The sequence below is a fragment of the Synchiropus splendidus genome, chromosome 14 (assembly GCF_027744825.2).
Source record: "Synchiropus splendidus isolate RoL2022-P1 chromosome 14, RoL_Sspl_1.0, whole genome shotgun sequence".
Taxonomy (NCBI): Eukaryota; Metazoa; Chordata; class Actinopteri; order Syngnathiformes; family Callionymidae; genus Synchiropus; species Synchiropus splendidus.
Genome location: NC_071347.1, coordinates 4,846,576 through 4,863,934, shown reverse-complemented (window position 1 = coordinate 4,863,934; position 17,359 = coordinate 4,846,576). Strand labels below are relative to the sequence as shown.

General features: G+C 42.0%; 2 protein-coding genes across 2 annotated transcripts; both read right to left on the bottom strand.

Moving 5' to 3' along the window:
• Nucleotides 1–2,886: 2,886 nt before the first annotated feature.
• asb15a (ankyrin repeat and SOCS box containing 15a) lies at nt 2,887–7,060 on the bottom strand. Its single transcript, XM_053886792.1, has 10 exons — nt 7,047–7,060; nt 6,542–6,654; nt 6,433–6,470; nt 5,923–6,054; nt 5,701–5,859; nt 5,390–5,635; nt 5,125–5,296; nt 4,045–4,588; nt 3,717–3,870; nt 2,887–3,044 (listed from the first exon to the last, which is right to left on the bottom strand). Exons 2-10 carry the CDS (start codon nt 6,643–6,645, stop codon nt 2,887–2,889), a joined length of 1,707 nt encoding a protein of 568 aa, XP_053742767.1. The 5' UTR covers nt 6,646–6,654; nt 7,047–7,060.
• Nucleotides 7,061–8,920: 1,860 nt separating this feature from the next.
• On the bottom strand, nt 8,921–16,736 carry LOC128771060 (ankyrin repeat and SOCS box protein 15-like). Its single transcript, XM_053886173.1, has 11 exons — nt 16,552–16,736; nt 14,830–14,958; nt 13,948–14,053; nt 13,805–13,857; nt 13,579–13,710; nt 13,141–13,305; nt 12,126–12,371; nt 11,869–12,040; nt 10,473–10,998; nt 10,241–10,394; nt 8,921–9,256 (listed from the first exon to the last, which is right to left on the bottom strand). The coding sequence occupies exons 3-11, from the start codon at nt 14,049–14,051 to the stop codon at nt 9,069–9,071; spliced, it is 1,740 nt and encodes a 579-aa protein (XP_053742148.1). The 5' UTR covers nt 14,052–14,053; nt 14,830–14,958; nt 16,552–16,736; the 3' UTR covers nt 8,921–9,068.
• Between the last annotated feature and the right edge of the window lie 623 nt (nt 16,737–17,359).

Here is a 17,359-nt window from a genome sequence, read left to right as displayed (position 1 = left end):
TTTGACCTTTGATCCGGATTACTTCTGATTATTATCCAGAGTCTCGGTGGAAACAAGCTCAGAAGAACGGGCCACTCTGATCACCACCCTGTGGCTGCTAATCCTCGTTCATCTCTTCTCCCTGATGGATGGGACACAGCATTTAGGGGGAAGACAAGGACACATGCAGAGATGTGGCGCAATCTCCAAGAATCAATCAGATTGAGACGTTGTTTTTCACATCACTTGGCTCTAAATGATGGTTTAGTTGAACTGAGATCTAAATTTACTTCAGCTGTCTGAGAGGAATGAGGTGAGGATACTGTGTTGACAAAGAAAACACCCAAAGTGCTGAGGTAGTGGTGTGTTTCAGAAGTTTTTCGACCAGGGATGGATCATTTCTGGAGGGTCCCGAGAGAGGTCAAGTTGCAGCACTTAAGGGACTGTGTTGAATCAGAATTGGTTCTGCTTCTACAAAGGTCAAGGTGTGTAGAAATGCATTTGTTGCTTTAAACAGTGGCGACCACTCCACTATAAACCACACATGGCACAGGGTCATTCGTATTGACCATCATCACAGCTGGCAACACAGTCACTAACAGCAGGTATCTTCAACCTGATATACTTGATGAAAAACACTTCTCATTGCTGCTAATGTGTGCCAGCTCGCTCTGTGTGGCTCACTTGTTGGTATGCCAGGGTCACCGCGCCTGTGCCAGGATGATAGCTGTCGATGGCATGGGACCCGAATGTCGCTGACCTCAATCACATCTCTTACATCTCTGACAGGACTTCATTGCCATGTGACCACACACACAGTACTGCAGTTCCCTTTGAAGGTTGAGACGAATGTTTGTTTGCTAAATCCACATTTGTTATATGGCCCGAGGTAGAGCAAGTACATTTGATCGCACAAGGAGTCAAAAAAAAAAGAAAAAACAGGTTGCAGGTCAAACATATTGGAGGTCTCATGTTGTGTCTGCAAGGAAGAGGGGATTCCATTATTGATGAATTATTGATATTGATGATTACTGCATTCTGGATTTCCAAAGATGTGCTGATGAGGTTTCGGGAAACACTGTCCTCATTTTCAGAGATACCTCGATACCCCACCTGGTGGTAGGACAGTGCAGTGCCCAGGACAAACACAAATCCTTTACAAGGGTCCCAGAAAGACGTCAAAACCTTTCATTTACTTTAATGTTTTCGTGTGAATGAATCAGCCACTTCACTCAAATACATTTCTGTTTGATTTGCTGGTTTATGGTTACAGTTTACCACTACGCTCCTACAGAACCAGTTTAGTGTAATACACTTGTAAAGAGGGTCACACTATCAACACTACTTAAATGTTTAAAAAATGAGTATATATTACAGTAGGGGTTCTTAACCTTTTTGATCTCGTCTTTTCCAGAACAACTGGGTCCAGGGCCCATATGAGGAATAGAAGTGGCTCATTACTGTAATTACTGATTTCAGAATGGCTGATTTCATTTTTGTTCAATATCCATCGGTGTAAACCAACCAAAACCTTGTGAAATTACGTGAAACCATGTGATCAACGCAAACATATTCGGCATGAAAAAGTCCAACCAGCTGCAGAAGCAGGTGCAAGTCATGTCCATCAAATTTACAAAAGAATAAAAAAGCACCCTTAATGCAAATGTTGAGAAAACTGGAAAAACTGCATAAAATGAATACAATAAAACAACGTCTAAATACCATAAAATATTTTCTTTTCCATAAATAAACATTTTACTTGTGTAAATGAAAGTATCGGCATAAAATGTTCAAATTAATTTTAAAAACAGTTTTTACTGTTGGTTGCGCCATCACTTTCTTTATCATTTTTTCTTTTCAAGAACTTCTTCATAGTTGGTAACTATCCCAGATTTGCAATTCTGTGACACACATACTGCCATCATATGTGGCAAGTGTATTAAAACTGAGGTGTAAAACAAAAACCTTCTAGCGGCCCTTTAGGGGGCGCTCACGGCCCAACCATCCCGGCCCTATGGTTAAGAATATAGATAAATAATGTTGGGGAAAAGACATCAGAATACAAATAGAAGCAGCTCATTGGAGGTCTGCACTCTCTGAGTGCCTTTCTGGTATTCTGCTCATAAGAATGAAATAAGAATCTTTTGATGCCGTCAGTAATCTTTGATCCATCGCTCAGCTTGGAACAGGAATCATCATCTGTCACTGTACCTTGGTACTTGACCACATTAAATCACTTGAAGATTGAAGAGAAACTGTGTATGAAAAGGAAAACAACATTTTTGATGCGGGGCTTCACTGCACACTCCTCACGAGCAGGACGAAGTACCAGAGAGGCTGCTGGTTTCTCTAGTTCCTCAGCATGGAAGTGGAAGTGACAGGAAAACTAGAGCAATGGTGGCGTGTCACCGAGGCGCGGGATGAGCTGTCTAGCATGATCTGTGTTGGGGCATGTAGGAACTACACTGGCACGGAGCTTTGTCACAGCACCACTATCCTGCCAGTCGTGTTACGTGCAGAGCAAAGAGAGAACTTCTCTGACCTTTATTTGGATGGAAACAGCTCCCCCAGACTTGACAAAGACATAGAAAGTTACTTGTTGCTGGATCAATGTTGATGTGTCCATGAGCAAGACTCTCACAGTTAACCCTAGTGGTTCAGCAGCCACACTGACACACACATCAGCGAAACTGTTTTTGGTGCTGAGAAAGTACTGTAGAGAGCTATGTACTGTTGTTTACAATAGACTATAAACAGCATTGTTCTAAACTACAGTAATAGCTACTGCTGCCTGGTCACAATCCCACGGTCCGTTGCATTCCACATGGTGTACATTAAACAACAACTCAAAAGGCATGGGTGAGTTCAAAGTTGCATTTATTGGAGCCATCAATCAAACATGATGAATCAGGTTTCTTCAGTGCAGATGATTTTACTGTACAGGTCGTTCTCCTTAAAGAGCAAATAGTCCTTCAGTCTGTTGGGCAGATGGATGGACCTCAGCTCACCATGCAGGTTTCTCCTGACGGTCAGTCTGCTCAGGTGGCAGAGCGAGCGAGGGTTACCTGTGTTTCATTGAAAACAAAAGTGTTATTTGACTGTCAATGGCGCCCATTCAATAGACATGAGGATGTGAGGTTGCTTGAAGTTTCACTGAAGCGCCACAAGGGGGTCAACAAGAGCTCAACTGCAACATACACCTCACTCACGCAAACTTTTTATTCATAATGTTAGTTGGCTTTCGTTTTATTTAGCTATTAATTAGTCTGCAGTATACATTTTTTTATTATTTCAATTTCTTAACAATTATTGTTCCATAGAGATTATATTTTTTACATCACAGTTTTACTCTCATACATTTGGCAATATAACCTGAATTTACACAGCCCATGAATTGCATTGATTTTTATTATAATAATAAATGTGTGTTGCTGCTATCATTTTTGATTCTGAAGTTTAAAAAAAAGTATTTTGTTTAATATAAAATGTAAGTATAAAAAGGTAAAATAAAAATATATTTTATTTCAGATCAAAATGCATGAAGTTTTTAAGCAAAAGTCTCAGAAACTCAAGTGAATTGAATTTTAGGTCACAATATGTGTTTTCAAGTGAATATTATTGACAATTTATTCGTATTTACTCGTAAAAATATGCAGCCTGTATGTGGTTCTCTAAAGTCTCAAGTGTGAGAACTTCCTGTTACCCATTCAAAAAACATTGTTCTGTACTGTACTCACAAGTGGTCTCCTGGATGTATGGCCACTCTTCTTGTCTTTCCAAAATTCTTTTCAGTTTTCCGCAGAGTGAGACTTGCCCAACGTAGTCCAGGAGGATGGACACCACCCGGCCCACCAGGTTCACCAGAGAGGACACGCTGACCAAGTCACAAAACTGGACAACATGAAAGTAATGTCTGAGCGCTTTTTCGTCTTTGTGTTCTAGCATTGTCTTCAAAAGTAAATGAATAGGAAAACCTTAAATCTGAGTGCTCTAACTCACACTCGGTTGCTCATGATCTGGTGAAGCCCCATTCTCTCTACTGACCACCAGAGGTGCAATACTCACAGTAACCTTCTCATCCAGCTGCTCTGAGAGGCCAGCCTCATTGATGTCATCCCATTCGTCTCCATGGTTACAGAGGAAGCACTTGGTGGCGTCGTAGCCATAGTTCAACAGCAGCCTCAGCATCACCTCATCTTTCAGACAGTACTGCAGCGCTGTGGGGAACACCGTGTCATTCAGTACTGTGAAGTAACAGTTCACATTTGCTTTCGCTGCCAGTAGAAGTTTCACAATTTCGTAGCGTCCAGACCGGACCGCCACCAGGAGGCAGCGCAGAGGGTCCAAGTCCGGTTTTGCTCCAGACTTCAGCAGCATTTCCGTGCATGTGGTGTCGCCATTTGAGACTGTAAAGTAGAGCGGGCTCCTCCTCATATCGCCGAAATTCTCGCTAATGTATGGCGCTAAAAGTGCATTGACGTCGAAGCCGCTCTTCAGCAGGAGCTCCAGGCAGTGGGCGTGGCCTCCATCTGCAGCAGAGTGGACTGGACTTTGGCCTGACAGTCGCAGAGCGCGTCGAGTGGTGATCGGAATCAAAATCCTCAAAACCCTGGAAGTTTAAAGATGCGGGTCATTCTGCAGTTTATTATTAACACCAGCAAACTGAAGGATAAGACTCACTTAAACTTCTGTCTTTTTATCATCAATGTTTTTGGGGTTTTTTCAATCTAAGAATGTGTTGTAATGAACAAAACACGATGATAAAAAACGCTGATAGATTATTTAATTTATTTCAGTGCCAAGGATACGATTAGGTTTTTAAGTTACTAAACATGCTAAATAAGGAGGCAAATAAAAGTAGTAAGAATTACTTTACCTGTGTAGTGTAGACTGAAAATACTTTTTTAAAACATTACGCACACTCTTTATTGTGCACGTTTGTTTGAATAAAAAAAAAAATTAAAAATACATCAAAAAAGTTAAGATTTCAAACAGTCTTGAAAGATATAACAAATTCAAGGCTCAAGTATATATATATATATATATATATATATATATATATATATATATATATATATATACATAAGCTCATGCAACTGATGATAAAGAAGTGACTATGTAGTTCAACATTTCCTCAGCACTCACAGGTAGTGACCTTCATACGCTGCTCGGTGGATGGGCAGCTGGGAGCTCAGGTTATGGACGTTTGGATTGGCTCCATGTTGAAGAAGGATCTCCACGCAGTCTGGATTCCCAGATCCTGCTGCATCGTAGAGAACACTGTCCCCGTTAGGTGCCTGAGCATTAACATCTGCACCTGCAGGAGCAGGTAGGACATGTCCATTCATTCATCTGATTTAGTATGAAGTCATTTTTCAATAAAAGTGTGAAAGGCTGACACCCAGGTCACCATGTTGGATGAGGAGCTCCAGAACTTCCGGGTGGCTGTACTCAGCGGCGATGCCCAGAGGAGTCACCCCATGCTGGTCTCTCTCGGAGACCTGCCCTCCTCGATGCAGCAGCAGTTCCATGACCTTGACACAGCCGGACCTGGACGCCTCGTGCATGGCCGTCCACCTCTTCAAACAGACCTGCTCTACCCGAGCTCCAGCTGAGATCAGACTGCACACCATACGAGTAGATCCAGCTCGCACCGCTGCTGGGAGAACATAAGGGGATGGAGAAGAAGGACCAATTGTAGTTATTGATTTCATGTCTGACCTAGAAGCAGAGGGGATTCATTCTTGCTGTTGGTGGTGTGAGGGGAAGCTCCATGGTCCAGAAGCAGCTTCACATTCTCCTCTAATCCTGCTTTCACAGCTAGAGTCAGGAAGGTTTCTCCATCCAGAGTGGTTTCCTCTAGAGTGAGACTGTAAGAGGCTGACAGAGACAAGACCGTATTTTTAAACATATCTATGTCATGAGTCTGGAGCTGGTACCCACCATATAGAACTGCTTCCAGAACAGAGACGAGAGGCTGAACCACAGCTCTGTGCAGAGGGAACCAGCCGTGCTCATCTGTCTGCTTGAAGCATCCTGGGGAATCAGAGAGCTGCTGCAGAGTCGAGAGGTCACCTGCAGATTCGGTCGCCAAAGTGTCAGGATTTCACTGACCAATGCAATGAAACCAAAATACGTCAAAATACTCTTTTTAATGAAGAAAATGATTGTAACTGACTCCAAAACCAATCGTAAAGCAATAGTAAACCAAGTAAACATGCCTGTGTGTGGATGTATTAGTTAGGATTATGATATCTTATGATTGCAGATTGTTGATGGAAACCTTTTAGGATATCCTGTTGTAAAGTAAGCCCATCCTTGTAACATCACTCAGTTATTAAAGTCAGTTAATTGAGGCCTGAAACCTTGTATTTTTTTCACAATGAAACACTTAAAGAGATGTTCCACACAGTAGAAAAAGAAATGAAAGACGTTTGTATGTCTGTCTCATACCTTTCTCTATGGCATCCACAAGTTGCTGAGCTTCCCGCCTGAATAAATGAAATAAATAAGAACAGAATGGACTTTTTTGTTTTATAAAATGCAGCCAAAATATGTTTACTTCCTGCATGCGTTCTGGTGTTCCCTCCGACATGAATCATGAATGCTCTGCTGTATTTCAAAGCTGAGGAGATCGTCCTCATCTTCATCGTCCGCTGAGTCCATTTTGCCTTGCTGGTATGAAGGAGGTCATGAATCCCAACATCTCACAGATGAAACATTAAAACTGCCTCATTTCAAATTCTTCTCTGACATTTAAATTATTATCGACCCCAGCCATATAAAATAGGTCTCCTACTGTCCCTCAGGTTGTTGCTTTTGGTTTTAAGTGACAAGGAAAAATGCTCATCACCTTTATTAAATACAATTGGCTAAAAATGCACAACACTTTTAATGAGTTGCATATCTCATATCTAAATATTAACATTCAGTTGCTGGTGACTTTTCTTACTTGTTGATGCTTGTTCGTCTTCTACTACTTCTGCGTCTCATGAGAACGATAATTAAGGCTCAACTACGATGGGGCTCCGTCTGGTCGACAAACTATGTATTTTTCTTCTCCTCACCTGCTTTCAGTGTCGGAATCACAGCACGCAGCAGCACGACTGGACTTCCGCAGCCCCCCCCAACCCGCATTACACACATCGACTATTTATAGCCGTCACCTGTTGCAGCGTGTTTGCAATGCAACCACGACTGCAGCACTTAATGATATGACCCTGCATGTTTTCCACGGTCGATTTCACAGTGAAGATCAGTGCATGAATGTTTAGCCTTTGCCGTGTAAACAGCCGACAGTCTGCCCAACCAGCTGAAAAGATGTACAGCGAAGTGACTGACATGTCCTTTTGGTTGTTTGAAGGGGCTGACCCTTGACCTCCCGAGAACCATTACTATGCTGAGTATTAATAAAGGGGCACAATCTGCATTATTAGCGCAGCTGGATATATTTTTTGCTCTATAAGACAGATGTAGATGTGCTGAGCACTGAAGTTGGGGGTGTGTGACACTATGTTTCACTGAGCCTGTGTAAAATTGCAGGTGAAATACAATTGAAAATCAGAATTGAAATACTGTTGGTCAGACAACTGTGATCAAAGCGCTCAATGAGTCGTAGGCATGAAGGAGTTTCAAGGTTCTTCAAAGCGCCTGTGGCTATTGGTTGATTGGTAACCTCAGAATGTACATCTACAGTACAGCCGTGTTCTGCCTGGAGGGCCAGTATAGCCCTCTCTACTGGTGTGAGCATAGGAAGAAAAAACATGATTTTTATAAATATGTGAATTAAATTATTAAATAAACAAATTGCAGTCATGTCACAGAGTCTGTTTGCGTCTTATCATATTGTTACCACCTGATTGAGCAGTATTATTTATCACTCATACTCATATTCGTTGGAGCCTTTGAGATCTACCTGAGGCCTTCAGGAGCAACAGAAAGAGAGCCAGAAAGAAGGAGTTTCGTTTGTGAGAAAGACTGATCTGTCAGAGTACCAGCAACTTTTGTTGTATTTTAACCCACAATGGCACCAAAGAGAAGAGGATGATTTTATTCTCAGAATGCAGCTGGGTGGGAAAAACATTGGTAGAGATGTACTGCGAGGTCCAAGTAGCCAACGTGAGGCAGGGGAGGCAAAGGAAGATGAACATCATACACCTGTGCTGTGAGAGCCCCAAAAGTGCCTAGAACTGGGGGTTGTGACTTCCATAACAGGCTCTAGCTGTGGAATACAAACCCAGCAATGAATCACACAGGACTGTTTAAAACCAGCCAACTTCATCTCCGTAGAGCAGGAATAAACAACATATGCAAATAACAGTGCGTCAAATAACATTGGTTTGCAAGACTTCCTCTTGCATGTTGGTTTTCAATTTAAAGATGTTTTGTATATCCTGCCGCCGTGGGCGGGGCGTCACATAAAGGAAAGATAGAGGTTGGAGATTTGGGGTGGTGCTTCTTTCAATCTGGAATAACAATTCTACCTGTTTGTATCCAAACCCCAGACCCTCACAAGATGAGGTGTACTACACAATTAACACTTGGGTTGTGGCTCATTGAATTCACAAATATCTGAGAGTCAAACACCTGGTCAGGCATGATCAGAGGGAAACAGTATAAATACGATAAAAAATCTAAATCAAAACAATTACTCAGAGAAAGATTTAGATTGGTGAAAACCACTAAAATGGACAAAAAAGTAAGTAGACAAGGATAGAGATTTACAGCATGCTAGCTAGAACGATCACCATCAGGCATTGGCTTGTGCTCCAGAAGCCGCTCATGCAAGCTGAGACTGGTAATGAAGTGGACTGATGATCGTGACCAGCAATGTCAAGTGGGACAAGAGAAACATGGACCAGAAATGCAATAAAACAATCGTGATCTGGATTTGTTTATTCAAAATGGACTAAGTGACAGTTAAAAATGTACAAAACCTGAATTTGCATGAAGATGCCATGTGGCTATGATGGCATCATGTTAATATGATTGACATGGACATGTTCAAAACTTCCCTCCTTATTTTCTTGGTATGAACTTGCCCTTTGGGGTAATGTGAAATGACTCGCTAAAGAATGCATGTCAGAGGTTCAGCTGCTTTCCCTGTCAAACCTCTCGGCATCCTGAGTGTAGAGGTCCAGCTCTTGGTAGAGCAGGAAACTCCTGATTCCTGGAGGGAAAGTGTCTGTGTTCATGATGTCAGGATTGTTCAGTCTCTTCAGAGTCAAAAGTCTTCTGATCTTAAGCCTGCAGAGGTGTCTGAGGGAGCGAGGATTGGCTGGAAAGCAAGGTTACAAACCATTTAAGATAATAATTGTCTGATATTTTGCACAATATTATGATAATACATATGCGTACAATATAACTAGTGATGTAAATCAGTGGTCCCCAACATTTTAAACACTGCGGACCGGTCAACTCTTGACAATTGCAATGTGGCCCGGGGGGTATGAAGTTGCCACTTTGAACCGTTTAAACATGCCTTCAAAACAGCATACAGATTCACCACAAAACCAAATATAAAGTGCATGAAATTTTATCGCCATATTGTTAAATCAATGTGAGTCCTGAGCTTTTTTCTATGCAACATGACGGAGCCCTTTTCCCCTCGAAAAGAAACGGCTGTTTCCTACTTTTGCGAGCTTGTGGTTAACATTTTGGCTCTCAAGTGATTGAGGCTTAACCGAATCCTGTCATTTTTCAAAATAAAACGTTTTTCAAAATAAAAGATCTATCATGGTCATCGAAAACAAAACTTGTGTGGCCCGGTACCAATTGATCCACGGACCGGTACCGGTCCCCGGCCCGGGGTTGGAGACCACTTATATAAATCATTACATGATGCAGCGGCAATAAATTCAATCACACAAGGTGCGAAAGTGTCTGAAAGCATCTCTGACTCTTCAACAAGAAACAAGGGTTGAAACAGGAGGCAGTTTCTATTTGAACTTTTGGAATCTGATTCAATCATTTCATTTAAACAACATCCCCACCTGCTGAAGCTTTCTACTTGTAAACAGCTCCCTTCAGCTCCACGATGAATTGTTTCATTAATTGTTGACATATTGAATCAGGGCCAGCCAGATTTGGGGCCAGTGCCTTCTGTACTACACTTTGATGTCTGATTACATATTGTATTGTTATTGCCTAAAGAATAGATAACATTCGACAACATTCTAATTAAAAAAATCTCTTCTTCTTCAACATCAGTGATAATGGAAAAACGTGGCGTGAATAAAAAGATGTGGACTGACTCACTCACCAAGAGTACTGAGTATTTCAGACCACTCGTGCTGCTTCTCCAGAAGGAGTCGCAGTTTAGAGCAGATCCGGACATGACCTACGTAGTCGAGGAGAATCCGGACCACGAACCCGGACAGATGAACTAGACAGCAGAGACTCATGAATTCGCAGAACTGGAGGAGAGAATATAAGGGAGTTCAGGAACATTTTTTGTCTTTGCGATTGACCTGGAGTAGTGTGGTGCCACTTACACTAATTTTCTCCTCTCGCTCTTCTGCCAAACAGGTGGTGTCGTCATGGTGACAGTAAAAACATTGCTCCACCCGGTATCCGTTGTTGAGCAGCAGCCGCATCATCACCTCATCCTTCAGACAGTACTGTAAAGCCGTAGGAAACACTGTGTCGCTCACCACCCTGAAGTAACAGTTCACATCTGCTTTGGCCGCCAGAAGCAGTTTCACAATCCTGTAACGTCCCGACCGGACCGCCACCAGGAGGCAGCACAGAGGGTCCATGTCTGTCTTGGCTCCAGCTGCCAACAGTATCCTGGCGCACTCCACGTCGCCATTGGAGACGGCAAAGTACAAAGCGCTTTTCCTCAAGTCCCTGTAGTTCTCAGAGTTCCTGGTGTTCATGCGATAGTTGACGTCAAAGCCACAGGACAGCAGGAGGGTCAGGCACCGGCCTTGACCGCCCTCTGCTGCAGAGTGGACCGGGCTTTGACCTGCATCTTTGATGGCCTTCTTCGTGGTCAAAGGAATCAACATCTTCAGGGCTCTGAGAGAAATACAGAAAAAGAAACACAGAAAATAAGGAAAATTACGACACCAGCGTGTCAAATGATATCGACATAGTTTAGACAGCAGCACTCATCCATTAATGAGTTGACACTGCTGAGCAAGGCTATTACATGTAATATCAACATACAACATGAGCAGATACACTGGATATTTGCAGGTACAGCACGCGTATTTGAGGAGAACCATAGTAACATTGAATATCAAAGCAACTTTTTCATCACCAAACATCTCTCTTCATGCCAACCAACATTAAGAACTTAGAAGAAGAAGAATGAAGATGAGATAAGAATTATTAATGGTTTTATTGAGTTTTACTATCAAAAGATGCAGAGGTAATTCAACTGTTTGCCACAAATGTTACTTGCCTTTTTAATGGACAGTTTAACTCATGAACGTATTTGACTGAAATACATGCCACATTTTTTTTGTCATGTGTACATGATATTGTGATTTGTAAAGAAAGGAGGAGGTATGAACTAGAGTTGGGGACAGAACAAAGGTAGAGAAAAAGGTTGAACTGAAGAAATTGGGATCATTCAAAATGCAATGTCTAGAGATGAAACATAGGTGAAGAGGAGAGTGCAGGCGGGGTGGAACGAGTGGAGACATCTGTCAGGCTTATGTGGGACACGAAGGAGGACATGAAGAGGACAGGTGTGACCAGGAAGGAAGGGTAGGTCAAGGTGGTGGAGGCTGATTTATTTTTGCCTCGTAGGAAAGGAAGAAACCATTTATGCGGAAATACTTTATAGAAAGAGCCTTTAAGCCACATAGGAATGGGTCCACTTTCAATTGTAATGGCGCTTCAATGAATGATGACCAAGAGCCTGCAGGCTTGTTCACTCACTCGTAGTGTCCTGCATATGCTGCTTTGTGGATGGGCAGATGTCCAGTGACGCTGGGCAGATTGGGATTGGCTCCATTATCCAGCAGCATCTTGATGCAGGCTGTGTTCCCTGACCCTGCGGCATCCAGGAGGACACTTTCTCCATCACAGGCCTGAGAGTTCACTCTGCTTCCTAAACAGACGAGAGGAGTGAGTAGCTAACTCTAGAACAGAATTACAGAAATTCATCTGTGTGACTCAGTACAGTTCAGACTCACCACAGTTCACCAAAATTTCTGCAATGTGGAAATGCCCTTGCTCGGCTGCTACGGCGAGTGGTGTCACCCCCATCACGTCCTTCTGGTTCACCCGTCCACCGTTCCTCAGTAGAAGCATCATTATGTCCACATGTCCCATCTTGGCAGCCTCATGCATGGCGGTCCATCTCTTTCTGCAGACTTGCTCAACCCAAGCTCCGTGAGAAACCAGCATGTTGGCCAACTCAAAAGACCCTGCCCTCACCGCTGCAATGTTTGGAGTCAAGACATTAAAATTGAAAATTCTTGTCTGGGACGTAGCGTCTACTCCAGAGGTGGGCAGTTAAATTTCCTAAAGGGCCACATTATAAACTGTGACAGTAGTGAGGGGCCATCATGCCAAAAGGAAGGCGGCGATGACTAAGAAACATGACGGGACAAAAAAAATCTTACGTAACAAAGAACGAACCATTCAATGGAAGCAAAGATATTAAGTGCAAATATGGCATGAAACCTATAAAAATATTGCATTTATTAGGCAATTATGCAATTTAGGTTGAATATAAATAATGAAACTAGAGCAAAAATATCTATGAAATATTAAAAGGAAATTAGAATATATATTTTCAATTTTCTTTTCATGTATTTTGAGGAACAAAAAATACTCACTAAAATGGCAGATGAAAAGAAATTTAAGTCCTGAACATGTTATAATCATTCTTGAAATAGTAATGCTAAGAAAGAAACAAGACAAAAAAAGTAGTCCGAAAAATGACTACTTATCAGTTGTATAGTTTTAGTCCGACCTCATGAGGGCCGCAAAAACACAGGAAAAGGGCCGCATATGGCCCCCGGGCCGCACTTTGCCCAGGTCTGGTCTACTCTGAGCAGAACATATGCAGAACATTATGATGTAACCATTGCTATAAACTGAGACAGGGGAAGATGGCATCAGATTGGTATCAGTATGAGTTGATACTTTGCGGTTGTGGTATCAGTATCAGACATGAAAAGGTGGTGTCGAGACATGGGGTACCCAGAAGCAGTGGAGACTCATTCTTGCTGTTGGTACAGTCAGGGGAAGCTCCATGCTTGAGAAGGCTCTTCACGTTCTTCCCGAGTCCAGCTTTGACTGCCAGGGTGAGTGCTGTTTCTCCGCCCACGCCTGTCCTCTCTTCCAGACTGATCCCCTGAGCCGCCACTGCCACAAACACAAGTGTGCATTCCTGAAAGCAGCCTCAAACCGTCAGCTGTGTTCGACACGGCAGGTGAGCCTGTGGGCCCCGTTCACCTTGCCACCGGCACGAAGAGCGGTCAAAGATATCACACATTCTTCTGGACTGAGAGAACTTTTGGAATTTGTCAGACATGCAGAGTATTCGGCGGCTTTATATCATGGCGCTTTAATGCGAACCCTAATGCGTCTATGTTAAAGCAGCCAGGCGGGTTCTTTGTTGGAAGATTATGCACTTACGTGTCAAGACTGTTTCTAGAACCTCCAGAGTTGGTTGAGATGCAGCATGGTGAAGAGGAAGCCAGCCATGACTGTCACTCTCCCTGAAGGCAAAGGTGTACTGCAGCATTTCTCTCAGAACTGACACCTCACCTGGACAAGACAGTATGTTATGAACGACAGAGTAAACTACCTAGTGCAGCACTTTTCCACCACCTCCTCCAAAAAAAGTATATATCAAGCATACCTTGTTCAATGGCTGCAAGGACTCGAAGGTTCTCATCTGTGGGAGCTTCTAAACTAACAGCATTAAAGAAGAGACACAATTACAAATCAGCTGAGTTGAACCACTTTCAGTGGCAGAACAAGGCGGTGAAGTTTGGCCATTACCTGGCCGCAGATTTCAGAAACGCATTTTGGCATGACTCTTGGATATCGAGCTGGATAATGTAGTTGTTGAGATCATCGTCGCCGTATTCCTCATACATGTTCATTCCTTTAAATGCAGATTAAAGAATGCACAGATCACCATCAGTCATTGTGCATTTACTGACAGAATGTAACAGTGCCGCCATCAGCATATGACACTGTCGTCTAGATATTAGTAAGTAAGTTATCAACTCAGGTCTGCATCAGAATTAACTTCAGCTTTGTGGTTAGAACTACAAGTTACCCTTTTCAACGGAATAGTTAGTTTAAAGGTGTTGAATGATAAATGTAAATGGCACTGGCTTGGTTTTAGTAATGACTAATTCATGGCGCACTGAAATCGACAAATGTTTTCCCACTAGTTCCCAGATCAGTTCGCTAATGAGCTTAACTGAACTTGATCCTCCAGTGTGACTCCTGAATACTTGAAATTGTTTGTTTTGATAAGTCATACGCTCACGTCATGACATGATGGCAATTGTTATGGCTGCAGCCACTCCTGTTCCACAATGTAAGTGAAACTGAAAATACAATTTTGTTCCAGAATTTAGAATTTAAACAAGTTAACCAAGGAATACCAGGGAAAAAGATGGTACAAATATGAACTAGGACAGAAAAAGGTTGAAGATGGCACTTTGTTTTTGCAGATCAATCAAACTTACTACACATAAATGGATGCGGAATGTAAACAGAGATGACATTTCACAACAATTTCAAGTCATTTGTCATATCGCTCTCATCACCTCACTCTGAGTACCAAACCCAATAAGCTTTATGGATTTAAAATTCCATTCTTTTATCAATATTACAGCATATCTGACTAAAAAAGTGAACCTTTCTTACCTGTACTGTGGTGTTACCAGTTCCACGAGTGGGTCGAACGACTCGCAGTGTTTTATAATGTATTGTCAGTTGATGTTGGCCGAGGAGACACAGCCAGGGGTGTGTTGCAGACCCCCCAAGCCTGTTGGCCTGAAATACAGCAGGGAGACATGTGCTATTGTGTCAACTAAGCCTGGCATTTGGTCAGTCTGACAGGAATCTCACATTTAAGATCCCAAAAGCCTTTGAGGCTTAAGCCCGCAGAATCAAGCACCCGGTAGGTTCACTGTCTATTGTTCCCTGAAACCAATCAGATCTATTTATTCCTGCTCCTCTTTGGGAAACATGAGCTGGTGGTAGTTTGGTGATGTGTTGGCCCACATAAGTCACAAACAAGTCACATCATAGTCGTTTCATCGTTGGCTCCTGACAATAAAACTTTTTGCTTTTGGTCTTTTCCATTTTTATATGTTTCAACAACATATAAAAATGTGCAAAATGCACAACCTTAGTAATGAACTTTTTTTGGGTGGAGAAGTTGTTTTACCACACACATCCATAGATGTTCATTCAAATCTGTAACCCTCCCCTTCAATGCAATTTACACAGATATACTAGTTGTAGATATATTAGTACAACAAGTTCCATTCAAGTCTTTCAATCACAGAACCATGAAATTGTTAACTATCATTTTCCCATTCTACCCAACCAAGCATGAACTAGCCCATGGACAGATATGGGACAGCAATCATTGCGTAGTGGATCTGTCACTGTCAGCTACACAAGTTGTTTGTTTAGTCTTTTAGCCCTGAGCGTGCAAAATAATTTACCATTCCTCAAGCAGCCCTAACACCGCCGCTCTCACTGACTTTGGTGTCAGTGTCAAAGTACAGTAGAACATGACCATTACAATGACTTTAGTCATCTGTCCCAAAAATCTTGGTCATATACACTATCTTGGACTTGGTCAAACAATGTAAAGTTTAAGTAGGACCAGGCTTGTGCTGTTGACCATGAAATAAGGAGGTAGATTTCTCTTTGATGCACATTTTAACACAGACGGTCAAAAGTCAAATAACTGTATTAAAGCATAATTTTAGGGTATATTGTCTTCTTTTTAAGTGTTATCTTGATGGATTTGTTTTAAAGGAGAGAGAGCAGAATGTTTCATATACTCTCTTTGTAATAATATAATATAGCAGCGCTTGTACTATTGTTAACGTATACATGTTGTACTCATAACTCATTGGTGATAGAATAGAAGTCAAAATAACATAAGTGACAAAATAAATAAAGAAAATGTGATGACTCTGTAGGGATTTCCTCACCCTTAAACATACATCTAGTATCACAGAGAAGACGTGATTTATGTACTTGTCCTTCCGACTCAACAGTAACCATGGTAAGAGTTTGCCCAACACGTCTCGCATCCCTGGCACAGAGGTTTGGCTCAAGGGCCCATCTGCAGTGCAATCATCAAAATTCTGATACCCCAATTTGAAAATATTTTAAATGTAAATGTTTTTACTCTTGTATCAGTGATGATAACACGACAAATTGTTGTTCTTCAGTGACCACAAAGGCCTGGCATTCAAGAGACAAAGCCAGTGAAGTCCCTGACTTAAGGTTGACCATAAAGTTCTGCAGCTGTTTATTGAATTACCATTAAAATTAAAATTAAAAATCAATTCTGTGACATTAACAGCGGATTCTATATGTACGCGACACATGCTAATATCATACCTTTTTTACATCCATGGCAGACACATTTCATCACCATCTTCATGGCTTGCACTTGACAGAACATCTCACAGATCCAGGTGTCTGAAACAGAAAGATAAAAGCCTCCAGTTCACCATCGAGTGATTGTGCAATGTGAGGGTCGCTGTTCTGCCTAATGACTCCACCTGACCAACACTTCTCTCGTGGATGGATGAATACCTGGGCATGACAAGTACAGGTCATGATTTGACCCAAACTGGCCGACCGCCACTGTGGCACGGATGATCTCTGAGGAGCCAGGCGTGTCCGGCAGCAGATTATTGGAGATTTACAGGAGCCAGTGTGTCTCCTCCCCTGGCTCACTGACTGGAATAGAAGCTCAATGCGTAACTCAAATATTGCCATTGGAATTATCAGGGCTGTCATATATAAACATTAGTTGAGTACATGGGGCGTGAGTTAGTATTCAAATCATAATCAATGACTTTCACAATATATATATATATATATATATATATATATATATATATATATATATATATATTTATTTATTTATTTTAGGACACAGATGCTCATAAATGAATTTAAAGATATCAACAGTGTTACCAAGATGAACCATCACCTTAACCGATGGTGTGCTTGTGAAAGAACCATGTTCATCCATTTCTGAGCGATTAAGCTATAAAAATATGTCTGCACAAAACATTTCCAATACGTGATCTGTTCTGTTTGTGGCGCTGCTTGACGTCGCCAATTGTGTTCATGTGAAAGAATCATGACTTCACTGAACAACACCGCGAGTCCATGAATTGATAAAGATAGTGTGGCT